General features: G+C 41.3%; 1 protein-coding gene across 4 annotated transcripts in view; it reads left to right on the top strand.

The window, feature by feature from the left end:
- The window catches only part of asic1b (acid-sensing (proton-gated) ion channel 1b), a 149,283-nt gene extending 129,245 nt beyond the window's left edge, over positions 1-20,038 (top strand). For 2 of the 4 annotated variants that reach the window (XM_031845120.1, XM_031845102.1), the window contains 8 exons: positions 4,957-5,084; positions 10,337-10,487; positions 11,395-11,451; positions 12,016-12,169; positions 17,277-17,368; positions 17,693-17,772; positions 18,315-18,416; positions 19,171-20,038. In XM_031845120.1, coding sequence (XP_031700980.1) covers positions 4,957-5,084; positions 10,337-10,487; positions 11,395-11,451; positions 12,016-12,169; positions 17,277-17,368; positions 17,693-17,772; positions 18,315-18,416; positions 19,171-19,266 — 860 coding nt within the window. In that variant the 3' untranslated portion in view covers positions 19,267-20,038. Of the gene's footprint in view, positions 1-4,956; positions 5,085-10,336; positions 10,488-11,394; positions 11,452-12,015; positions 12,170-17,276; positions 17,369-17,692; positions 17,773-18,314 lie in introns of all 4 variants that reach the window. The other 2 variants (XM_031845112.1, XM_031845093.1) reach the window with 1 other exon arrangement.
- Positions 20,039-24,138: the final 4,100 nt, after the last annotated feature.

The following is a 24,138-nucleotide window of genomic DNA, read 5'->3' as shown; positions in this document are numbered from 1 at the left end:
AAGTTATGCGCCTGAAATATGAAATGTTCTCCACACTTTCATTAGCTATGAGTGATGATCCTGAAATACACACGCTCTGATCATTTCAAATGCACTGTGTCCACGGGATTGTTATCGACCAATCTGTATAAAGACAGATGGATATTGATCAGGAAAAGTTTATGTCACTCTAGTATAAATGTATCACTTGTCAGTTAGGCTTCAAGTCCACATGAATCAAACAAGAGCAGAACACTTTGCCAGATATAAAATCAATAGAGGCTACAGGCTCTTCCATTCACAGTCGATCCCTCATCCACACAGTTGAGTCTCCTCAGTGCTGCTCCGGGACACCCTGAAACTTTGATTTTAATGCAGCTGCATATGCGGCTGTGTGTTTGTATCAATATTTGATACACTCGAGGCAATGAATGAAAAGAGACATTCATTATGGTCACAGAAACACACTGCGCATGAGGCAGAAAGCTGTGCCTATAATATATGAATATAAAGCTGCATCCACTCCAAGCCTAAATGATTTAAAGATGTTAATATTGAATGCACTTTATGTAAGGTTATTTAATGATTCAAGTCTTTTGCAAGAGAGGGTGTGATGAAAATCTAAGGATGCAGTGACTGCAATACACACACAGTCATTTACTTCACTCCCTTTTCACTAATCAATTTATTTTAGTATTATTGCATAATTGTTTATGTTGTTGGCAGAGGGTGGTTTCTTTTCAAGGGGATTGGTTTTGCAGGTTTTGTCATTATGCCAAAATGATGCAGATTGGCCATTGATTCGTCCTATTATAAAAGGATTTACTACCTGTTAGTTTAATCTTGCTGGATGCCATGCAATGCATAATGTGCCAGTTCAAACACCTGGGGCCTCTTTTCTGCAAGGTCTGAATGTATGCTTTAAGAGCTGTTCATATTTATCAAATATGTACACGCACAACGTCACACAATGAACAATGATGAATCTAACCTATTCAACCATGGGCCTCGTTCCTGTTGAGGCTCATTTACATACAGAAACACCTCCAGAATGCCAAATATGGTCAACACTTCCCACTGAAAGTCCTTTGTAGCCTTAATATAGAGTTACTTGTTGTGGACAAAAGGAACAAACAAGAAAGAGCCGCCCCTGCAAAGGATTTGTGATAAATGAATAAACAGATGATTAACTTTAGACATTGGATACGATAACGCTTCAATTTAATACGTAGATTACAAACTTACTCTTAATTTGCTTCAGTTTTAGCATATTAGACAATATGCCTGTTTATGTTAAAACAATGGATGGAGGATCAATGATCTATCAGATGATGAGGACATTTACAGACGGTGTCGAAAGCAGCACAAGCAAACATGGTCGCTCGTAAACTCAGTAGGTGTTTAGTGACTGTGAAGACCTCTCTTTTGAAAGCTTTTTGTACCCTACTACCCCGCTTTGTACTGCCCACCTGTGGCGTTGCCTCAACAAAAGAGCAGCATGCGGATACTCACAATGGTTTATAATGACAAGATGAGGCTGCTGCTTAATAGGTAACCAGTATTTTTCAACCTGGACCCTATTCTCCCATGTTTCTGTGTCTAAATGGCCATTTTTTAAATTCGCCAAGTATTGAGCGAGAGTGCTGTTACCGGCAAGGGTAATTGAGCAAAGTCAATATAACGTTGCATTCACTAAAAGTTATTTTCTTTTGCCACTGACAGGCTCAGATTGTTATTATAAGTGTCATCATTATGAAAATTACCCTACAGAGAAATACAATGTTCTTCTTTACCTAACACTTGATCCGTTGGCTTTGTTACTATGTCCAAGTCCCGCTCCAGGAGAAGTCTGAATATCAGGCAGCAACAGGTCCTAGTCTGTACAGCGTTCCTCCTCTATGGGCCTCATAGGGTCACAACACCCACAGGAACACCACCAGTCTCCTGAGCTTTGTGGCCTTGCAGAAGCTGGTTCACCCTCCTTGGCCTGTTGCCCCACTCTCGCTCTCTCTCTCAACATCCGCTCATCAGTTCGTAGGAGCTCTTCATCCGTATGCTCCGGCTCAAATATACAGGCGGCCAAAGACGGCATTTACATTTTTCAAATCATTTAAACAATCAGCCATGACATTGATCATCTTTTAAAATAACAACTAAGCTCTCTTTACTCCAACACAAAACTCTTCTTGAGCAAGACTTTTTCTATAATGTTGTCAGACACGTATAATATACTTCTACTTATGATACATACTTAGGCTTATAATAACAATCAGAGTGGAGAAAGCCTGTCAGTGCCAAAAACAAGCACTTTTAGTAGACGCAAATTTGCGATGCCAAATTGCCCCGATATGATTACATTACAGTCCCTCAGCTGCAGCTCTCTCACTCAGTACTGGACTCATTTCAGAAATTGTTGTCCCTATTAATCAGATTGACACAAAAATAGGGCTCAGGTCGAAAAATATCTGAATTACCGTTTAAAGCTCCAAGAAGCTGCAGCACAAGCCAAATGTTTGTGAATGTTGGTGTACCCACCTGCACCTGCTGTAATATGAACTCTTGTAGATATATATGTATGAATAGGTTTCTGTAAACAGTATTATTTCAGCCTCTCAGCCCGTCGCCCTTGCCAAGATATTCCATCTCTCTGACAGGTGAGGCATATCAAAATGCTGATTAAACAGCATGATTATTGCACGTGTGTGCCTTGGTGTCGGCCACACTAAAATGAGCAGCTTGATGCTAAAGATGTTTAGACATTTTGACGACTTGAGTGTTCTCTTCACAGAAGAATCCTGTGTGACCAAAGAAATCTGCCTCAATATACCGGTATTGACGATAATCGTGTTATTTAAAAGATGAAATATTGATAACGTGTTAATATTAGATTACGATAATATCATGTAAATAATCTAACGCCTCTCAAATCACACTTTTGTACAGTTATGGTTACAGACTTTCTACCTGCCTACACCAAATAAACGTTAGTGACAGATAGGATTATCATCATTTTTTACCCCCATGAGCTGTGTCCTTTATAAAGTCTAAATTGAATATCATTACCAGATCGTCTGGATCTCCTACAAGGCTCCACAGTTGCTAAGTGAATGCAGGCCAAGAGAAACCAGTGCAAATAGCGCCATGAGAAAGCATCATTTCACTCTTGGCAGAAGTGATTACTATGGCTTATAAATAAGAATAAAAATATCTTGAGGAAGTTCACAAGCTATCCATTATTTGAGTTTGTGTGTCTTTAATGTGTGTGTACCACTGAGGGTGTGTTGGTTCTCCTGGTCAGAAGTGGTTCTAAATGTACGCATATTCAAGAGCACGAGAAGAAAAATTAATAAATCAGATTCTGTGTGTAGAAGTCAGTGCACGCATGGTTGAAGCGCAAAACTGTGAGTGATTCCATCCATCCATTTTTTATACCCACTTATCTCCTTCAGGTTGGCTTGGGGCTGGAGCCTATTCCAGCATGCTTTATGTGAGAGGCAGGTTGCTCCCAGGAGTCTATGAGAGTTTCTAACACATGTAAACACTAACTTTGACACATACAGGCGATGTAGGACTTTCACTTCACATGTACTGGTGGGGGAGGAAACGGGAGCAATGAGAGGAAACCCAGGCAGACACGGGACGAACATGCAAAGTCATCACAGAAACAACACTGCTGGGAGCTTCCGTTTCAAACCCTTCATGTTGTGAGGCGACGGTGGCAACCACTGAGACCCTGATTCAATAGTACCAAGAGACCTCAGCATGATGATTAGTAAAGACATCCAAGAAAATTTAAGTGGGCAGGTGTGATGATGTAGTTTGATAAAAATGAGATTCCCTGCAGTCTTTCACTGACAAGTCTTTTTTTTTTTGAAGACTTAATGTGTAATTGTTGAATACCTGAAATTATTTCACAACAAAGCATCGACAGTGTAATAACTTTGAGGCAGTGTGACATGTTTGCGCAGCGACAAGTATGATTTCCATTTAGTTCCGTGGTTCGGCCTGAATGTCATTATTACAATTGTATAAAGATGACAGATGGCCATGACTTAAAGATGACTTGCAAGCATGAGCTTAGACTCTGCTCGCATATGTGTTGGTGCTCCAAGCCTCAAGCATTAGTCTCGGTATCAGCTTTGTATCGAGTCTCAGAAGAGCAATGTGTAACAGTCAAAGTCTGTCGCTCTTTGTCGTATAGCTCTCGTGCTAAATTTCAGTCGCGTCCCTGAGCTCTTTAATTGAAAATCACGAGAAAGCCTGGCACTTAAGAGGACGATGCCGTGTGACAAGCAGGGAGGAAAGACTGCAGGAAACAGACATCCCACTTCATCCCCGAGCCAACACTCACAGGAACTAAATCTCTTGAATCCAGGCCTCAGCAAATGTGATGGAAATATGTTTGCACAAGTGGAGGCTTGAGTCAGGATATCATTGTGATGTTCCCCCGATCTCAGTATCAAAGAGGCCCATCTGCTTCATTTAAAATCCATACAGCAGAGTGCTGTGGCAAAGGAAGCTGTCACTTGTATTGATTTTCCTTTTAACCTCATCATCATTTATTTATTAATTTATCCATTCACTTTCCCATTTATCCCTGCAGTAAATATGATTCTTGTGTGGCATGTATTGTCATCAACCACTTCTTTATCCTTTCACTCCAGCAAATTTTAACTTCTGAATGACCACAATGTGATTGTTGGAAGAACACGGATGTAACTAATAGATATTCCACTCCAGGAATGCTTCTGTCCACCTTTAAGTCAATGATGTTTTATAATTTCTCATGTGTTTATTTTAATGTTTTTAGATTTAGTTTGCTTGTTTTTCACTCACTGACTGAAACATATTCCACCACTACAAAGCTTTGTCTTCCTTTGATTAATTACAACTGCTGCTGGGTAGATCATGTAGGCCAATGTGTGCATACAAATGATCATTCCTGTTGTAAATGTCCTAACCTCTGCTTGTCAACAGACGAGACATCATTTGAAGCCGGGATCAAGGTTCAGATCCACACCCATGACGAGCCGCCGTTCATAGACCAGCTTGGCTTTGGAGTGGCACCGGGGTTTCAGACCTTTGTCTCCTGTCAGGAACAACGGGTACGTCTTGAGAAAGATGACAGACATGAAATATAGAAAGTGCAAGATTATATCTCATCATTGGACAAAAAAGCCACAATAACCTTTCAGCATTCTTTAATTCAGGTAGTTTGAGAGAAAACGTCTGCACCTCTTCTTAACTCTGTTTTTAGGCTTTAGAAAATCTAGACCGTAATGGGAGACTTTGGTCGATCACAGTTCATTTCAGAGAGAGGGCGTTCCTATTGGCTGCCCCACTTATAAGGAATTGTGTGCACATCCTTTTGACAGCGGGATATCCTGCAGGAAAAGTATATATTCCAGCATTGGCAAAAACTGCCTACACTGCAAAGCAACCACAATAAAGAAGACAGACTTATGAAAAAGAGAATCTGAAAAGAGAAACTTAAATGTCATTATTAACTTTCATGAACTGAGAACACACTGTGAAAGGGTTAAAGTTCTAAGAACACATGGACAGCTCCAAATCCGAACAAGGCTGTGGTGGCGACCTGTCAATCTCAAGGTAGCCACGCCCTTAAACACACCCTTCTTTATTGTCTATTTTACTCTAATTGGGACCATAGATTACAAAATGAAAATCATGCTGCATTGAAGAAACTAGCGATTGAGATCATGAACTCATCTTCACAATGTTTACTGATGTAATGAATCAAGTGAGAAGTAGCGTCATTTTCTCATAGACTTCTACACAATCGGATTTCCATTGCAACCAGAGGAGTCGCCCCCTGATGGCCATTAGAAAGAATGCAAGTTTAAGTCACTTCACTTCTCAGAACCAGAGGTTGCCGCCTGAATATACCCTGCTTTAGTTTGCCTAGCTGTGCTGGTGGTTTAGAAAAAAACTCACCTTGGCAAACTGTACATCACCTAACAATTACCATCTGACAATGCTGTCAGTTTTTCAATAGGCAAAACAAATTTGATAGATTTCCTATCCCAGATATCTGAGATGTCACAAATAGAATTTGACTAGAAGATAGTCATGCAAACACCTTGTCTAGTGTGAACATACATCAACTCATAAAGTGGCTACAATCAGTGATTTGATCAATGTGGGTGTTTTGGAACTTTCAACTTCAGACACCCTGCATGGCCCAGGTGACCCTGCCAGGGTTGATCAAGCCCTGGACTGGGTCCCATAACCACTCACACTCTACCTGCTCACTCCCCTTGATCCTCAACCATCTGGAGGATCTGCTGCCTCTGAGGCACCCCTGATGGCTCTGCCCTTGTCTGCCCTCGTCGTTCCCAGCAGACTAAGAGCTTTACTGAACACTCACAGTCAGTATCTCAATCATTTAAAATTAAACAGTGAGCACAAGCTCTTCAGTTAGCGAGCTTATCAGAAGCCCTCTCTGGGTTTAACAGTGTCGAGGCAAATGGGACACATGCTGTATATATCTAAAGCTCCACTTAGGGATATTTTTATACGGATTTTGAATCAAATGACTCCCTGTAATCTGAAAAGGTGGCTCGTGCTGAAACCGATGAGATTTAGAACCCACCTCTCTGCTCTACAAAGATTATAACCTCCTGGTCCAAACACAGACTGCATGGTTCATTCTTTCTTCCTCCATTACAATCTTTTCCAAACATTAACATTCTTCCACCACTCAACAAAATGTTTCCTGAATCTGGGTATTCACAATCGTCAGGTCACACAAGAGAGTAGCATGATCGTCACCGGCCCTGTTCAAGGCTTCAGTTGGCACCACTCTCAGCGCTGTGCTGTGTTTTGAAGGACAAATGCTGGAAATTGAACGCTGAGCCTTCAGACATTAACCGCATATTTACCAATCCCACGGTGAAAGCCCTGTTGATGTCTGTGGGTTCTTGCAGCCCTTGGGCCTGTGTGTAGTTCTGATAGTTACAAACTTGAGGCCGTAACGTTATTATAGAAACTCAAACTTTCTCCAGTCAGCTTTTGGAAGTCTGCTTTGTTGGTTATTCCTCTGAGCTGTGAATAATTCTGCAAGCTTACAACCATACAAATCACATAGTCTGGCCCCCTAATATGCTACAGAACCATGCATAATGAATGGAGGACAGAAAGGGATGGATTTGGGACTGATCTCAGTCCTTCCACGTCCACACTACCAGTGAGTGTGTTCCAGTGTCGCCGGGCTGCGGCAGGATTTTGCATGCTGCCAATGTCGCGTCTGCAGGAAACTGTCCCTCTTTGTTTTTCTGTATTTCTCACAAGCTCCCTTACATTTTTACTTTCCAACACTCACTACAATTTCCTCTAATACAATTCCTCTCTCTTTAATATGATTCCCCCTCTTTCTGTCTCTCAACCTCTCTCTCTATATATATTTATTTCATTGGCTGCCAGGCTCTCTCTTCATTAATCTAATGCAGTTTGCTCACATTTATTCAACTGCCTTCTTCAGCGGTCCTGTAGTGTAAAACTGTCAGGATCTTTTCAGCCTGCCAAACTGTCACTCACCATGATCCCACAAAAGAAAAACCTGCAATTTTTTAACATAGAAAAGCAAAAAGAACATAGTGTTTCTTCTCCATTTTTGCTGTCTGCGTAAACTCTCGCCTTTCCTCTTGTGTCTACCTCTCACCCTTTCGTTTGCACCGTTAACGAAGGGGGGGATTGAGGTCACGGACTCAAACATGATTTGCTTTCTTCCTTATGGTCGTTAAACAGCACGCTGACATAAACCTAAAATCTCTCACACCAGGCTCACTTTTGTCCACACTTGCAGAATTAAGCTTTTGCAGGAGGTTTAACCAACGGGAAGTAATGATGCCACAAGGTGGTTTAGGATGACTGAGTAGAGCTTTTGAAAATGCGGAGAAATAAAGCAGAACTCTGAACATAAGAGAGCCATCGTCAAGTCCACGGGATGAGGTGAATAAATACACAAGCACCTGCTATTGATTACAACATCTTACCCAGCTCTGAGGGGTTTTATGTTCTGTTTGACTTTGTGAAACGTCCTTGATGTGAAAATAAGCAGAGCAACCGTTCTAATCGCCTAATTAGATTTTATACAGAGCTATCTGGCTTGCTTGAGTGTGCTGTACAGTATGGTAATGTGTATGAACCCTGTATGAGCATGTTGAACATCGCCTTGGGTTAGTAACCGAATCCTTTGCGCGACACACGCGGCTGCATCTTGCACTCCAGGACAAATTGTAGAAAGCTGATCCCTAAATCATAACAGTGGCCTTTCATTTATTGCCGTGTGAGCACCAAAGTGATGAACCAATGAAATGGAAACACACAGGGGCTGTTGAATAGCATTTAATGCATCACAGTTTTTTAAAGGTATGTCTTTTCCAACTTTATATATTTTAATTTCTGTATGAATTCTTTGCTCGGTATTTTCTGTCTGTTGCTTTCTCTCATTTTGATTCTAAAATGCTCAGATGCCCTGATGGTAAAGGTCAGGGACTAGTAGTGCCTACGGTTGTGATCACTCCAGTAGTCAAGTACCATGCATATCATTATCTCATCTTTATTCAGTTTTATTTAGTTGTTTTTTTAAGTTTTGGGAATGTGCTGGTTTTTCTGACCAACACTTCTTTTTTCATTGGTTCCATGTTCTTATTTAAATGCTGCCTAAATGGGCCACTATGCTTTACTTTGTGTTACCTTCTGTTATGCTAAATTTTGTAGAAAACTGGACCAAAATAAAGTATGCATACGGTAATATTCAAACGTGTTATGAATTTGATATTCATTGTTTCAAGTAATTCCTTAAGCATGAACGCCAAAAACATGGTATCAGCTTCATAAGTGTGAATATTTTCTTAATCTTCTTCTGCAGTTAACTGATACCTCCCGGGTTTTAGTCGGTTAGTTTAACAAAACAAGCAATCTGAATATGTCAACTTGGGCCTAAGGAAATTGTATTGCATTTAATTTGACATGCAATTAATAGAGAAAAATAACCTGCAGGTTAAGCCATTATCAAATGCAGGCCTGGTCACATGGTCATATATTATTTTTGGAGCATTTTTGATTGCCTCTCAGGAGCTCTCAACATGGCGACAGCTTAGCCAGCGGCTCCCAGCTAACGGTGCGAACGGCGTTTACAGTGCAAACTATGGTGAAGTGCTGACAGAATTAACAGTGTTTGCTTTGCCTGAGGGGCAACCGGAGGGTGGGCGCTACGCTTTGGCGACAATGCTGTCGGTCGGGACGGCGTTATCAGCTGTAACCACCGTATGAGGGCAGTGCAGTGTGGGGGGGCCGTGAGCTAACCAGCCGGGCACGCTCACATGCACTAAAAGTCACGCCTGGCTGTGTCATCAAATCACGGAAAAGCTCGGATAACAACAGACACAGAGGGAGAGCGACTTCATTCTCTGCTCGGGCAGCCATTACTCCTCTTTATCTTCACATTGCAAATATTTGTTTGCTGCTACATTTATGCTCTGAATCCCATATATTGCACCTTTAAATGAACTGTTAGGACCTATTAAGACATTTTGAAATTATATTAGCCTCTAACTTGAATTTCAGAGTCAAACAGGATAATGTCAACATAATTATGAAATGTCATTTTTAAATTTTCAAACTCCACATTTCTTCAAATTAAGGAAAAATACTGATTATATAACAGCAGACTAATTGCAAGTCTTCACCACCCAACACAAACTGTGTTCGTACCTAAGAGAACATTCAAAATACAAAAAAATGTGTGGATGCGGCTAGTTCTCCTAAATCACTCCTACATGCACCACTTATGAAGGAATCTGTTCGTAAGAGCTTCTTACATGAGGCCCAATGTGTCAAACAAAGAATATACAGAGATCAGAGAACAGAGCTCACCATCCTCCAAGAGCCTCTCTGTTTTTGACCGAGACAGAGATGTCCATGCATCCACATGAAGTCGATATTTTACTACAGCTTGCATGACAGAAAATGTACATTTGTGGATCAAAACATGGCACCACACGTCCTGCAGCGAACATCACAGCTCCACCACACAGCTGATACTATTCAGTTCCTGCATGGAGAGTGGGCAGTACAATGAAAGCACCGAGGTAGACTCTAAATAGCAGAGGCGTAGGAGAAAAGCTCCCACAATAAGCACCACTATACACATGCATTCACCATGGAAAAAGAATGAGATTAATATTCTGTGCCAAGTACAATAAATGTGTAATGGCTTCTAATCTATTAACAGAAAGTACAAGGTCAAACAACCGCATTAACAGTGCGAAGGAAATGAAAATGTGCTCTATAACTGAATTGGTTTCTGCACCGCTGCTTCTCTGTCTCTCAGCTGACGTACCTGCCTCCACCGTGGGGGGACTGCAAGGCCTCGGCGATGGACTCTGACTTCTTCAGCTCTTACAGCATCACGGCCTGCCGTATCGACTGTGAGACGCGATACCTGGTGGAGAACTGCAACTGCAGGATGGTCCACATGCCTGGTAGGAACCAGACACGGATACAAACACTGTGTATCTACATTTGTTCATAAAGATGTTACAGTGGGTGTTATTGTTGTTGAAGGGGCTTTCTTTTGAAGTCGTGACAAAGACATTTTTTACGGAACAAACAGCGACTGCAGATGCATCAGCTATACTTTCCCTCTCCAGTGAATTGGAAAACTCCACTATTTTCACTTTGTGTTTGTGCAGTGATTACAGCTGGCATTTGCTGTCTGCCTCCTACATTTCATCACCGTGTGGCATGTCAGACGGCAAATGAAAAGGATTTGGGCACAGAGGAAACGCTTGAATCTGAAAACGATTGTTAATGTCTCTCTCTCTTCAATCAGGGTCACTTCCAGCTCTGTGTTTGTACATCCTGAGCCAGACAATCTACCTGTGTAATGATCAGGATTAGCTGCTATCTTCTAGTGATTGTGCACCTGATTAATGTGAGTCTATGGAGAACACCCTTGCTTAAATACTCCGCTCCTGTTCCTCTCTGCTATATCGCTGTCGTTGGAGTGATTTTCAAAGAGCACGAAGCGAAATGCAGTGAATAATTGGGAAATAATTCCCTCGACATCTAGGACATGCCTTTATCCTGTGTTGGGGAAGAGAATGGTTTAACTGCCACTGGAGAGAACGATGGAGAGGGTGACACAGACCGAAAGTGCTGATGAGAGGCGGCGAAAGTACAAAAGTTCATGAAATCAATTACGAGATGAGATCACATTAGTGAAGAATATCCAGTCCTAATAAGGACGGTGATGACAGTCTGAGATAAAAATTTATTATATGCCCAGATCTTGTCATCCTTTTTCGCATCTTCGGAAAACCCTCTTCTTCCCTTTCTCCCTCTTTTTGTTCACATTGAGAACATTGTGTTTCTCCCGCCTGTCCTTAGGAGATGCCCCATACTGCACCCCGGAGCAGTACAAGGAGTGTGCAGATCCTGCCTTGGGTAAGTGCGTGTGTGTGCGTGTGTGTGTGTGTGTGTGTGTGTGTGTGTGTGTGTGTGTGTGTGTGTGTATGTGTGTGTGTGTGTGCGTGTGTGTGTGTCCCACTGTTCAGAGCCCCTCATCCATGCTGATAACAGATAATAGTGTTCCCTCTGCCTGATAGTAGCCATTCTCAAATGCTAAATCTCAGGCCTGGTGTTGAGGCTCTCCTTTTCACACTCCCCTGTCTCTCCATCACCTGATACCTTTCAGACCGCTCATGTCTGTTACTTGTTTTCTTATTGACTCGTGATGTCTCGCTCTCTCATGACACAGATGCACGTGTTGGCCTTTGGCTGCCGCTGTCTCTCCGTCGCCGTGGATGTTATATCTTTAATATTTCTTATAAGGGTCTCGGGGGGGGGGGGGTCTCCTTGTGGCGTCATTTCACAAGTTTTCTCTGACGCCTTTCACTCTGCTGGCGCTGTGTTTGTCATTCTGGGTTGACGTTAAATCTATCTGTGTCTCCTCTTCTTTCCATCTCCCCGCCTCTCTCGGCCTCTCTTTCTGCCTGATCTATTTTACAGACTTTCTTGTCGAGAGAGACAACGACTACTGTGTGTGCGAGACGCCGTGCAACATGACGCGCTTCGGTAAAGAGATGTCCTTTGTCAAGATACCCAGCAAAGCATCGGCCAAGTACCTCGCGAAGAAATTCAACAAGACAGAGCAGTACATAGCGTGAGTCCAGGTCTTATGTCTTATTTATCCAATGATGAGCGCTCGTTCTTTTATCCAGTTTTAGACGGTATCACCTTGGTGCCGTTCAGTGTAGTCTCTTACTGCTGGCTGCTGCACATAAAGCAGGGGACAATTATAAAAATATTATAAATATTTTTTGTTTCAAAGGTTTAACTGCCAGACACAAGATGACTCCCACTTCACTATGAAGTCCATTCTCAGGGTATGTGTGTGTTGGATGTTTCAGGTTTTCACATCATTACGTGTTTGACTAAGACTGGCTTCCAATCTAGTTATAATGTTACAAAATCAGGTTCGTTCATACATGTTTAAACTCAGATTTAGGCTGAGCACATATAAACTTCAGCACATGAGGCTGTCTTTTAGTTTTAGACACTCGATTGGAGGGATACTTTAAGTGTTACTACCTTTTCTAGTGCTGGGGGACAACTCAAGTTTTCATTGTCTTTTGCTTTTGTCTATGATTTCCAGACATGATTCAACGACTCCTAGAGAAAAGGAATCATTTGTTTTTTCCAGCTTTTGGTCATTTTGTTTAAATTAGAGAAATAATTAGCAAAAGCGGACCAAAAGGTAACATGTTGTGGCTCCAACATATTATGGGTAATTGCTGCTGCCATTCAGTGCTGATGAGTCTCAAACGTAGCGTTTGGTCTTGATTGTGAGGAACTTGGAGTAAAACCTGATGTGTTTCAAAGTGGCTCAAACCGTGACAGTTAATAAACACAATTAAAGCTGCACTGTAAATCTCTTAAAACAAGGTTGCATCATGTGTCAGTGATCCATATAAGAAAATGTAAGTGTTTTGAAGTTGATTCCCCTTAAAGCAGCTCGCTTAAAGGCTGCTACTTTACCTTCTCAAACTGAGATTTGTTTTTTAGAAGCTTCCAGTCGCAGATTGATTTGATTAATCAGCCAAGAATGTACTGTTTCTTACCAAATCTAATGAACAGATCAACGGTAGTTTCAAGTAAATGAGGAGTGGGTGCAATAACAGTTGAATCTTTTATCTATCATTCCCGGCGGATCTACTGAGGACGAGATAATTACACCATATGTAGTCAGAGTGCTGCAAAAACCCTTCACTTCTCGCTGCTGAAAGTTTTATTTAATTCCCTGTGGATAGATGTGAGTCCATCCAACTAATTTTTTGAGTGGCCATATTTCCAAGCTATGTCAGTCAGATGAGCATTAGCTGGGAGTGTTCTGGTATCTGGGCCGCACAGTGTTTAGTGGTGTGTGACTGAAGTCTGTGACAGTGGACTGTCCTTCTACTGGGAACCACTAACGCAGCGAGAGAGAGAGAGACATAGACACACATAGACAGCTTCATGGGCTGTTGACCACAGCTCTGATCTGACGTGTTGAAGGTTACTCACTGAGCAATGAGAACACCTGGCAGCGAGGAAGCATCATTCAAGCTGCAGGCTGACACCTCAAACAAGTGGACCTACAAGTCAGGAGAAAACACCCAGGAATGTCAGCGATAACAAAATAATAATAAATAAAAAAACACGTAGATCAGTGATTCCCAACCAGGGGCACTACCTCAGGGGGCAACTACTTCTGCAGCTGCCAGCTGCCCAACTAAGTACAGTTACATTGAAATAAATAGCTACATTTGATGAGTACACAGTATTGTATTCCATGTCTGCCAATACGTCTCCCTAAATCCTACTGTAATAAATAACCAGTTGAAATAGCTGAAAGTAATTGATAAACAGTTAAAAAAGGTAGTTAGCGTTTGAAGTAATGGAAAGACAGTTGAAATATATATATATATAATTTTTTTGTTAAACCTATATTTAACTTGAGATCAGCGGTTCAAACAATTCATTCACCATTGTACGATAAGAACTTTGATATCAGGCAGAGAGACCAATTCTCTTAGTTTCAAGTCTTTTTGAACGCTTTTCCAAATGTGAGAGCATTTATAAATATATAAGTTAATGTTAACATTCATGGATAAACAGTTGTTAGCTAACTATTTCAACTGTTCATTCATCAGTTTTAAACAATAATAAAAAACACATTTGTAACATTCATGCTTTGACTTGTCAAAATTCACAGATGTAGTTAGCATTAATAAAGGCTGTGCTACTTTTAGGTGAGCCAGGTCCAGGGTCCTGGTGCTGTACACGCTTGTATGAGTCTGTGGGTGTATGTCAAAAAAGATTACCTCACCGGGCGAGGACTTAAGTGTATGATGATTGTTTTTCATGGTGTTACTACTAAGGATGTTTCATGTGCTTTTAATATAGTCTGTGCAGTCAAACTGCAGGGGCAGAAAGTAGATTTCCCACTTAGCATGAAACGAGCAGATGTGTGCTAATTTCTTATTGGTACCTCCATCTCTACATTATCAGCTGTAATTTGCATTTCAACTTACCCCCCGGCTTTACCAGAGCTCCCTTTAAAACAGATCATCACTTGGCTTTGCTTGAATTTAAGTAGTAAAGCAGTGCACCAAGAATGAAAAGAGAAACTACAAAGTGGAGTTACGGTTTTGATCTCAACTCCAGTGGGGCGTGAAGTCTGATTTGGCCCACAGAGAGGATATTCAGGAATCAAAATAATAGTCTTTGCCCTGGGCCTTTAAACTAATCCCCATTATTTTTCACTGAATTCCTGAGTGTTAGACATTAACACAGCATGAAATGAGATAGCGGTCATAATCTCCCTTGTTTTCCACAATTATCGGTGCATAAAGCCTGCAAGCTTTGGTCAAATACGATGCACAGCTGCACCACTTTTTCGGACGCAGGACACCAACTGGCTACGGTGCTGTTTCATATGTAAGACTGGAAAACAACGACAAAGAAGTGCATGTTGAATTCATCAGAGGAAACCATTAAAATGTCATTTGTTTTAAAGCGGCACCATTAAAACAAATACCAAGTCACAGAATGGAGCTCACGGCTGAAGTCTCAGCTGTCAAGAGTTGACACAAAGCTGCGGGGAAAAAAGCATTAACTGGACAAATCCCTCCTCAGACCGATAGCGTGATAGTGCTTAAGTACATCAACGACGAAACCAAACGATTCAAAATATTTGTGGCAAACAGGATCTTTTTTTGTAATTGATGCTTCTGATGTGTCACAATGGAGATGTGTCAGCTCAAAGTAAAATTATGCAGATGAATCCTCTAGACTAGAGATCTACCAGCAGGCCGCTTCTTAAGCTGCCAGAGATGGATCAAGGGACCAGAGTTTCTCTGTAAACCAGACAGAGAATGGCCAAAACCTCCCTTGGAATCTCTGCTAATGATCCAGAAATCAAACAAGACATCACAATGAACGTCAATGTCAAAAATCCACTGAAACGCACAAGGTCTCTTGTCAACTATTGTTTTGACAACACTCTTGCAGAGGATATGAAGGAGAAAGGAGATACAGAGTGCTATGAGCAGCTTTAAAAAAGGATCCTGGCAAACTAAAGATTGAAAGAGAGATGCAACACTTAAAAGCAAGCCTCCGCGGACAGTGTTTTATGTCCTGAGGATCTCGTACAAGCAGAAAGAGCAGTCGTTTCAAATATGAAATATCAGTATTAGAAGCTGGTATAAAGAGGTTGTCAAAGGAAGCAGCCACTTGTGCAAACTGGATCTGCTGCTGGATGATGGACTTCTGAGAGTAAGTGGTCGCCTGAATAGACTAGCGGTGCCTGAAAAGCACAAACATCCGATTATTCTCTCAGAGGGACCTTCACGTATCCACACTATTGTTACGACGCATCCATGAACAACTCAGACACGGAGAAATAAATCATGTGCTGTCTCGCCTTCGTAAAAACTACTGGATTATCAAAGCTTACTCCGCTGCAAGACAGATCATAATAAGACTGTGTTGAGTGTAATGACAGCAGGGAAGAATTTGAGAATCAAAAATGGCAGACTTGCGCCTGGAGAGGATTCTACCAGACAAAGCTCCATTTACAAATGCAGGAGTAGACCACTCCGGTCCTATAGAGATCAAGAGAGGACAAAGTAAAAGGTATGCTGCATGGCAAGCAGGTCAGTATGTCTTGAAGTTGCAAATACCCTTGACCCAGACTCCTTCATCTGACTCCATCTGACTCCTTCATTATGACGATTTATGTGTCGATGAGGTTAGATTTCCTCTTTCAGATCAGACAATGCCACTAGCAGCACTCAATGGCTTGCTTCAGCGATGGATGAAGTGGTACTTAAACGCCCCAACAGGCCGTTGAAATCCGTGTGGAGGCAATAGGAAATGCTATTGAGCACCTTTAAACAACGTGTTCGGGACGATTAAATATCGCAAACTTAAATCTGTGAAATTGAAGGAATTTTAAATGATCAACCTCTTACCAAGATTTCCGATGATCCAATCCAAACACTCACTTCCAGGTCCATCTTACTTAGCACTCTTTGCAAAAGAGTACATCACATATATAGACGGAGACAATATATGACAGATTTCTATTGGAAGCGGTGGACACAGAAATACTTTTGCCTCTAATCCAAGAACAACAACGGTGGTTGAAGGTAAAAAGAAGCTTCGCTCCCGCCAGGTGACATTGTTCTAGTGGCTGATTCCACTGCACCACGAGGCTCCTTAATGGGCAGAGTACTGGAGTCCAAACCTGATGCACTAGGTCTCGCACGCACAATTCGACTTCATCTTGGAAAGACCGATAACAAGGATCTGTCTGCTCCAAGAAGCTGAGACCTAAGAACAGCAAGGACTGGTGGCTCTAAAAATAATAAAGAAAATAATATTAATTGCCAACACATATTAAACCTACCTGTGTATTAAAGGCAACTGGAAAATATATATATTATTGTATATTATTCATGTTATTTTTCTTCCTGGGTTTTCTTGTACTGGTGGTTTTTAAGTTTAATTACAGGACATCAAAAGTCATTACACCCACCTTGGAGAAATAAGCTATAGCGGCAGATTATTTGCTTTACCTTGACGCATCTCTTCTGCTATCTGCAGGAAGTGGCAGACCCACTTGTCATCTTCTCTGCCTGAGGACTCTGATAAACAAGTGTATAGAATATAAATGGAGACATCTGAATATGTGACTTCAGACTGTGTGCTTGTCTCTCTGTTTCCAGCGATAACATTCTGGTTCTGGATATCTTCTTTGAAGCACTGAACTACGAAACCATCGAACAAAAGAAAGCCTACGAATTGGCAGGCCTTCTGGGTAAGGAAATAGCTGTCAAGTGTTTTCATGGGAATAGATAATATGCAGTATGCAACATGACAGATGCCCTTTATCCAAAGTGACAGTAATGCAAGCGCTTGCATTTTCATTATACTTGTTCAGGTCCCAGAAGACACACAGAACTGTTTCTTTAATCTATCATGGCTTTTCAACTTTTTTTTTCCAAACATCTACGTTTTCTGTCACATTTGTCATCTTTCAGACCTTAAGAAAGAAAGATGACAAGTACATTTCAAAGCTGTATGACATTCCTGTCTGTTTAGTGTTAAGGTACATTTTGTGCTTTCGTATTCGTCTTTCCAGGTGATATTGGAGGTCAGATGGGTCTCTTCATCGGAGCCAGCATCCTCACTATCCTTGAACTCTTTGACTACCTATATGAGGTAAAATATCTCCCATCATCATCGGGAGCCTCTCACTCACATCCGGTTTGATGTATTGTGTACTGCTCCACTGTTACTGTGATTACTTGCTCACAAAAGGGAGTTTTTCCAATCTGCACAAGGACACGTTTTAGCGATAGTGGCGAACGCTGTGTCTCTCCTAACCTTACAGTCCTTACTGTGGACACACACACACATCTCAGCAGCAGAGACTCTGAATACATTGACATTTTGGATGTATTATATTTGATTAGTCAGGATGTCTTTGTCTGTTCTCATTAGAGTAATTATATGTTGCTACTTCCATGCAGAAAGATTTTTTGTGCGTCCGATTGTTTTACCTGCTCGTGTGCAGCATCGAGGACAAAACTTATTTTTAGATGCATAAAATCAATCCCTCTTGAATTTGACTTTGCCCGATCCTTAAAGATCCAAAGCGTGTGGGCTTGAACAATGAAAAGGCCAAAAGCAACAAAGCACGTTTCTGAATATTGTGTTTTGATCCCAAAAGGTCAGTAATGGCTGTCCTCGTCTTTTTGCAGGTGATCAAGTACAAGCTGTGCCGATGCGTGAAGAAGAAACACAAAGGCCGCAACAACAATGACCGGGGAACTGTGCTGATTCTGGATGATGTGAAACGCCATGTCAGTAGGCTGCTTCTAAACACTTTCGCTGTGTCAGACTCCATTTATTTGTTCTTTTTCTTCTCTGGTCTCAAGTGCAGCCGAGTGAAGGAGGGCGAAACGGTAAGGAAGGGTTAGTGAAGAGATAGAGATGGAGGAAGCTAGGGAGGGAAGGACTTGAGAGACAGGAAAGGGAGTAAAAAGGTGATTGAGTTGAGAAGGAGAAGAAATCGAGAGAGAAATAGGAGAGCGGAAAGTGGCTTGAATTAAATCAAAGCTGGTGGACGGGACCTGCAGGGACAGGCTGGAATTAGAGCTTTGAAAGGTGTGACAGCTCACTTATTTCCTACTGTAAATGAAGCCAGTTCGCTTTAATTGTAAGTCTGAGCCCCGAGAACGAAAGGCAGAGTTGTGCTCCTCCTCTACACTCCTCTCCTGCTTTACGTGGTAGTCTTTCCATCCATCTTTAGTGTTTTCGTCTTCTTTTTTTTACTCCAGAGTATTTCTTAGGGAGCTATATTCTCTCTGTCCCAGCTTGTTGCTCTTGTCATGTTTATCAGGGAGTTTATAACTTTAAGGTTTTCTCAAATGCATTTTATTTTCTGTTTTACTCTCAGTGTGATGACTCCCCCTCTGCTTGTTTGCCTCCCCTCTATCTCACCACTTCCTCTCCTGATGATCATTCCTCTCCTCTATCTTCATCCTCCCCTCTGCTTTTCCTTACTTGCCTTTTTTTCCCTCTCTTTCTCTTTCTCTCTCCTCATTTCTCCCTCAGGCTCCTTGCGAGAACCTGCGTACACCATCAACGTATCCTGGCAACATGCTACCTCATCACCCGGGCCAGGCCAACTTTGAAGACTTCACTTGCTGAGCAGACCCGGGTGAAGCATCAAAGTGCGTGTTATGCAACCAAAACCAACCATACAACAAGAACTATATCCAGCACGGGGAGTGTGAGGAACTGATACAAAGTCTAACAGAGGCACTTTTTACATGGAAAGGGAGTAAAGTGGACAAATCAGATATGACAAAGAACTGTCACCCGAGGCCAAGTGGAGAGGATATCCCAAATATACAAATATCTGTTAATTTTCTGGAGAGCATTTCACGCAGCACTCTAAACTCTTCTATCTCTGTGTTTTTCTCTGGAATACTGCCGCAAAGGATGCTCATTGGAGGAACCTTGCCAACACGGACCTCTCTTTCAAAAGACGAAAAAAACAAAATGTAAAAACCAACAAGGGAACATGTACAGCTATCTCACCATAGACCGCAGATCATAAAAAGAGCCCCCCATGCCTTTATATAACACAGCAACACACGATGGTTTCACACAACACCGGCCTGCTAGTGGGACAAATGTTCATACCGCTTACTCCACTGTACATGTAGCAACATATGTAACTGTTGCAGCGCTCCATAAAACAACAGCTGGGCTCTGTGTCGTTTGTACGAGAATGTATCTGTGTTCAAGATGAGTGTAGTCGGGTGTGCAGGGAAGTTTTCGAGGGGCGTTTGGCGCTAGAGGTGCATCATCTACCATTTAAAAATGTGCTGGTGAAGATTTCAGGTCTCATTATGTAAATGCATGCTTGTATTTGTCCAGTGCATGATTTTCATTCCATCTCTGATTTAGAATTTATATATATATATATATATATATATATATATATACAATGTATATATATATAAACATAGCACAAAAAGTAAGGAAATTTGTGTTTGGTAGATTATTTCTTTGTTGTAACAATGCTTCTAGGCAATACATCTTATACCGTTGGAAAGCCTGTTTATTTCCCTTTTAAAAAGTGCCACATTTGTAAGGAACATGCATTTGTGGGATGAGCAGCAGAGCTGAGTATGTGGGTTGCGCCCATGAAAAATTTGCCAAATCTTCTCTGCCAATGCCAAACAGCTTATTTTGACTCTTGTTTGGTGTTGTTTGGTGGATGGGATGATTGAAGTCTGAAGAAACAAGACATATTGGCAATTTAACAATTTATTAATTTAACAAACAGGAGCCTCATTAGCATGTGGAAGAACCATACACAGCCACAACAGCCTGGCTCCTCCTCCTCATGCTGGTCACCAGCCTGCTCACACACTGCTGTGGGATGGCATCCCATTCTTCAAAAAGCATTTGTCGCAAGTCAGCCAACGTGGTTGTGTTGGTCACTCTGGCACGAACACTCTGGCACGCCCAAGCTGATCCCACAAGTGTTCAATGTGGGTTGAGGTCAGGACTGCTGGCAGGCCATTCCATCCTCTCCACTCCCAAATTCTGGAGGTAGTCTCTGATAAACCCCGCTCTGTTAGCATTGGCAGAGAAGATTTGGCAAAATTTTCATGGGCGCAACCCACATACTCAGCTCTGCTGCTCATCCCACAAATGCATGTTCCTTACAAGTGTGGCACCATTTAAAAGGGAAATAAGCAGGTTTTCCAACGGTATAAGATTTATTGCCAAGAAGCATTGTTACAACAAAGAAATAATCTACCAAACACAAATTTCCTTACTTTTTGTGCTATGTTTTTATAGTGTATTTATATATATATATATATATATTACCACGTTTGCCTCGATGATATACATAAAAAGGAAGATCATACATCCAATATATTTCTGCGTGTGTGTGTATGTGTGTGTGTGTGTGTGTGTGTTTGTGCTCACATGCCAGCATCACTGTGCAATGAATGAATGAGCTGCACCTAATTTCATTGTCTCATCCGTTCGTTTTTCTATTTTCACGTGTGCCCGACGAGCCGAGGAGTTTTCATTCAGCCTCTTTAAACTTTTATCTGGACTGCAGGATAAAACGGTGAGGTGAATCCTTGTCTCTCGGAGAGTTGATCGCTCGAATCGTTTTGAGTTTTGTGGGGCTGTTAAAAAACGAATTTCTGTATCTGTGTTCTAGTTGCAAAAGTCTTATCAAAGCACAATACCGCCAGTATGTAGAGGTGATGTAAAAGACAACGTACTATTCTTCTTGATATATTGTCATATTATTAATATCGTGTTGATCGGAATGTTTTTCGGTTGTTTTTCTTTCTTTCATATAAAACATACTCGAAATTGCCTGATAATCCTGTCTCCATCTTCCAGGTAATAGGCTGGTCTATTTAGTTATCAAAGCATAAATAAAATCTAAATATCATTTTGGAAATTGTTCTTCTTCTGAGGTTTTATTCTTATCAGTTATTTGCCTCTCTAAAAACCTTTATTTGTCGTTTGGTCAAAGAGGTAAACAGGGAAAGCAAAGCATTTTTCAACTCACGTATACTGTGCAAATGTTCATTTTTAATCACAAGTATAGCTCTTAGAGAATCTGATTAGGCATTTTGCTATCTCCATTTTTTGTAATCAACATTTTATCTTGTGTTTTCATGCATACAACATTTTCTTGGAATTAAATCAGCATTGAGGGTTTGGGGCCAGGCGTCTGGTATTAAAATAGATATTACTTATCTGCTTCAACCATTCATTTGGGCTGCAGTCAAGCAGCTGCAAGCCACAACATTGGTCATTTTGAGCTCCACGCTCTTGAGATGTAATTACAATTTCTTTGCTGCAGTATGACAAAAGGATGGATGAGAAATATCCTGCTGCACAGCCAATACAAGTTTTATCAAGATTGTCAATCAGCCAGCAGCCGCACATTCTGGACGGCTGCTCTCATATTCTACTGTACATCTGGTGCTGCCGGCTGCCACACTTGTGTTAGTAAAGCAGCTTGGTGATGCATGACGGTGAATATTAGAGCCCAGTTATGCACCCTTAATACATGGTCTGCCTTGAAATCATGTTTGTTGCTCAGCCGGCTGCACATCAGTCCACTGCTATACCAGACACTGAGGGTTATATTCGAGGACAGAAGTTTACTTTTTTTCAAATGATTTTTTCATGACTTCTTTTAGTGGTGAAACCAAACTTCGACTTAGTTCAGCAAATGCGAACGTGCATTCATTTTTTATCATTCAGATGAATAACCGCGCATTAATATACAAGGTGTTAAAGCTCCCGGGAACCAGCTCCGACATCTGATGAAGATTTTTCTTGTTTGGAATGTCTGAAACATGATGGTGCCCCCTGATGGTTTTATTATGTTCTGTTGTACCTGCCAAGAAGACTAATTAATCAAGAAAATAAAAGATGATGCTGTTCATTTCCTGCGGGCATTTGTGTGTTTGTCTGGGCGACGGTCGTGGACTCACAAGCTTCTCAGGGGGGATGGTCAGAATACGGGAGATAAAGCCTGCGGGAGATGCTTGCTGCTTTCCCGATAAGGTAAAGCAGGTGTATGTGGGGTTTACCAGCGGGACTTCAGACGACCTGAAAAATCTCTCCAAAAATGATGGATGAGGAAAGATTTCCTGCAGTTTTGGTGGTCTTATTTCACGTGATGTTAGCAGATCCAGAAATCTTGGCAACCGCGTCTCTCCTCTCTAAATGAGGTTAAATCACTCTATGTGCCCTCATTTAGCCCCCCAATATATGAAGATCAGAGAGGACTGCTCCCTCCTTGCTTTCACCTTGTTAGCTGACACGCAGCCAATCTGAAGACGGTGTAAAGGAAAGATGAATCTGTACTGGAATCCATCCCAAACTGCCTGCCCTTCTGAAATGGCCGTAACACCCTCAGCTAATCACTCCGGGCAGCAGGATGTGATGGAAAGGAATGCAGGCAACCTCTAATGTTTGTTTCTATATTTTAATGAGACTCGTGCATGTGCATGTTCTCGCCCACGTCTGCCGCTTTTATTCGCGCCCTCTGCTGTCACTGAACATGCTCTCGCACTAGATCTTTGTGTGTCAGAGTTAATGTCCTCCTAATCCTTTATCACATCTCATTATCTGCAGCAACAAGGAGATTACGCTCTTCTTTAACAGTTCCTTGATGTGGCGCACAGTGTGCTGCCATTTCCAATAACTAGATTAACGCACACAATTAAAATCACTGAGCCACAATCTGTTCCGTTTTGTGTCAATTCACAGAAGCAGCATAATGGGTTAACTTTACCGAGTACCAAAGGGTTGTTTTGACCCAGTGTTATTTTTTTATATAACTGTTGGGTTACTTACCTGTATTTTAAAATAATAAAACATATATGGTTATGTTGACCCAGTGTTAGACAAATCAAATTCAAGGTTTGACTTAAAACTGTTTGCAACTGGGTAACATCAAATAGTACATGTATTCACTATAGCTACTTAAGAACAAATCTGAGGTATTTGTACTTTACTTCAGTAATTCTATTTTATGCAACTTTATAGTACTTTTTACTCCACTACATGTATATAACTGCTTGGTGAATTTGCTGTTTTATATATTATTAATGCAAAATATAATCAACATATAGTTTATGACGTATTACCGTACAGATTAAACTACCGGGCAGCATATAAAGTAGTTCAAATTAGCACCTTTACCAACTGCTATATTTAGGTGGTGTTTTTTCTTTCTTTTTTTAAAGTATGTTAAATTGAATGCAAGACTTCACTTGCACACTGTGGTATTATTACTTTTCCTGAAGTTAAATGTCTAACTAGCTCTTGCACCTGTGCCCAACATTTGAAAAAAAAAAACACCCCATTGTCTTGATTTTCTACCCAGAGGTTCTGGGTAAAGTTAAGCGCATATACTGACCCAGAATATGTGATTCGTATAGTGGCCGTTAGACTGTTTTGTGTTACTGAATCTTTACTGTACAGAGATGAATTGAAGCTCCAGCTTGTCTCTGTGCT

This window comes from Anarrhichthys ocellatus, unplaced genomic scaffold (assembly GCF_004355925.1).
Source record: "Anarrhichthys ocellatus isolate YVR2014 unplaced genomic scaffold, GSC_Weel_1.0 scaffold1, whole genome shotgun sequence".
In the NCBI taxonomy this organism is placed as follows: Eukaryota; Metazoa; Chordata; class Actinopteri; order Perciformes; family Anarhichadidae; genus Anarrhichthys; species Anarrhichthys ocellatus.
The sequence above is the reverse complement of the archived record's forward strand: the minus strand, read 5'-3'. Positions and strand labels throughout refer to the sequence as shown.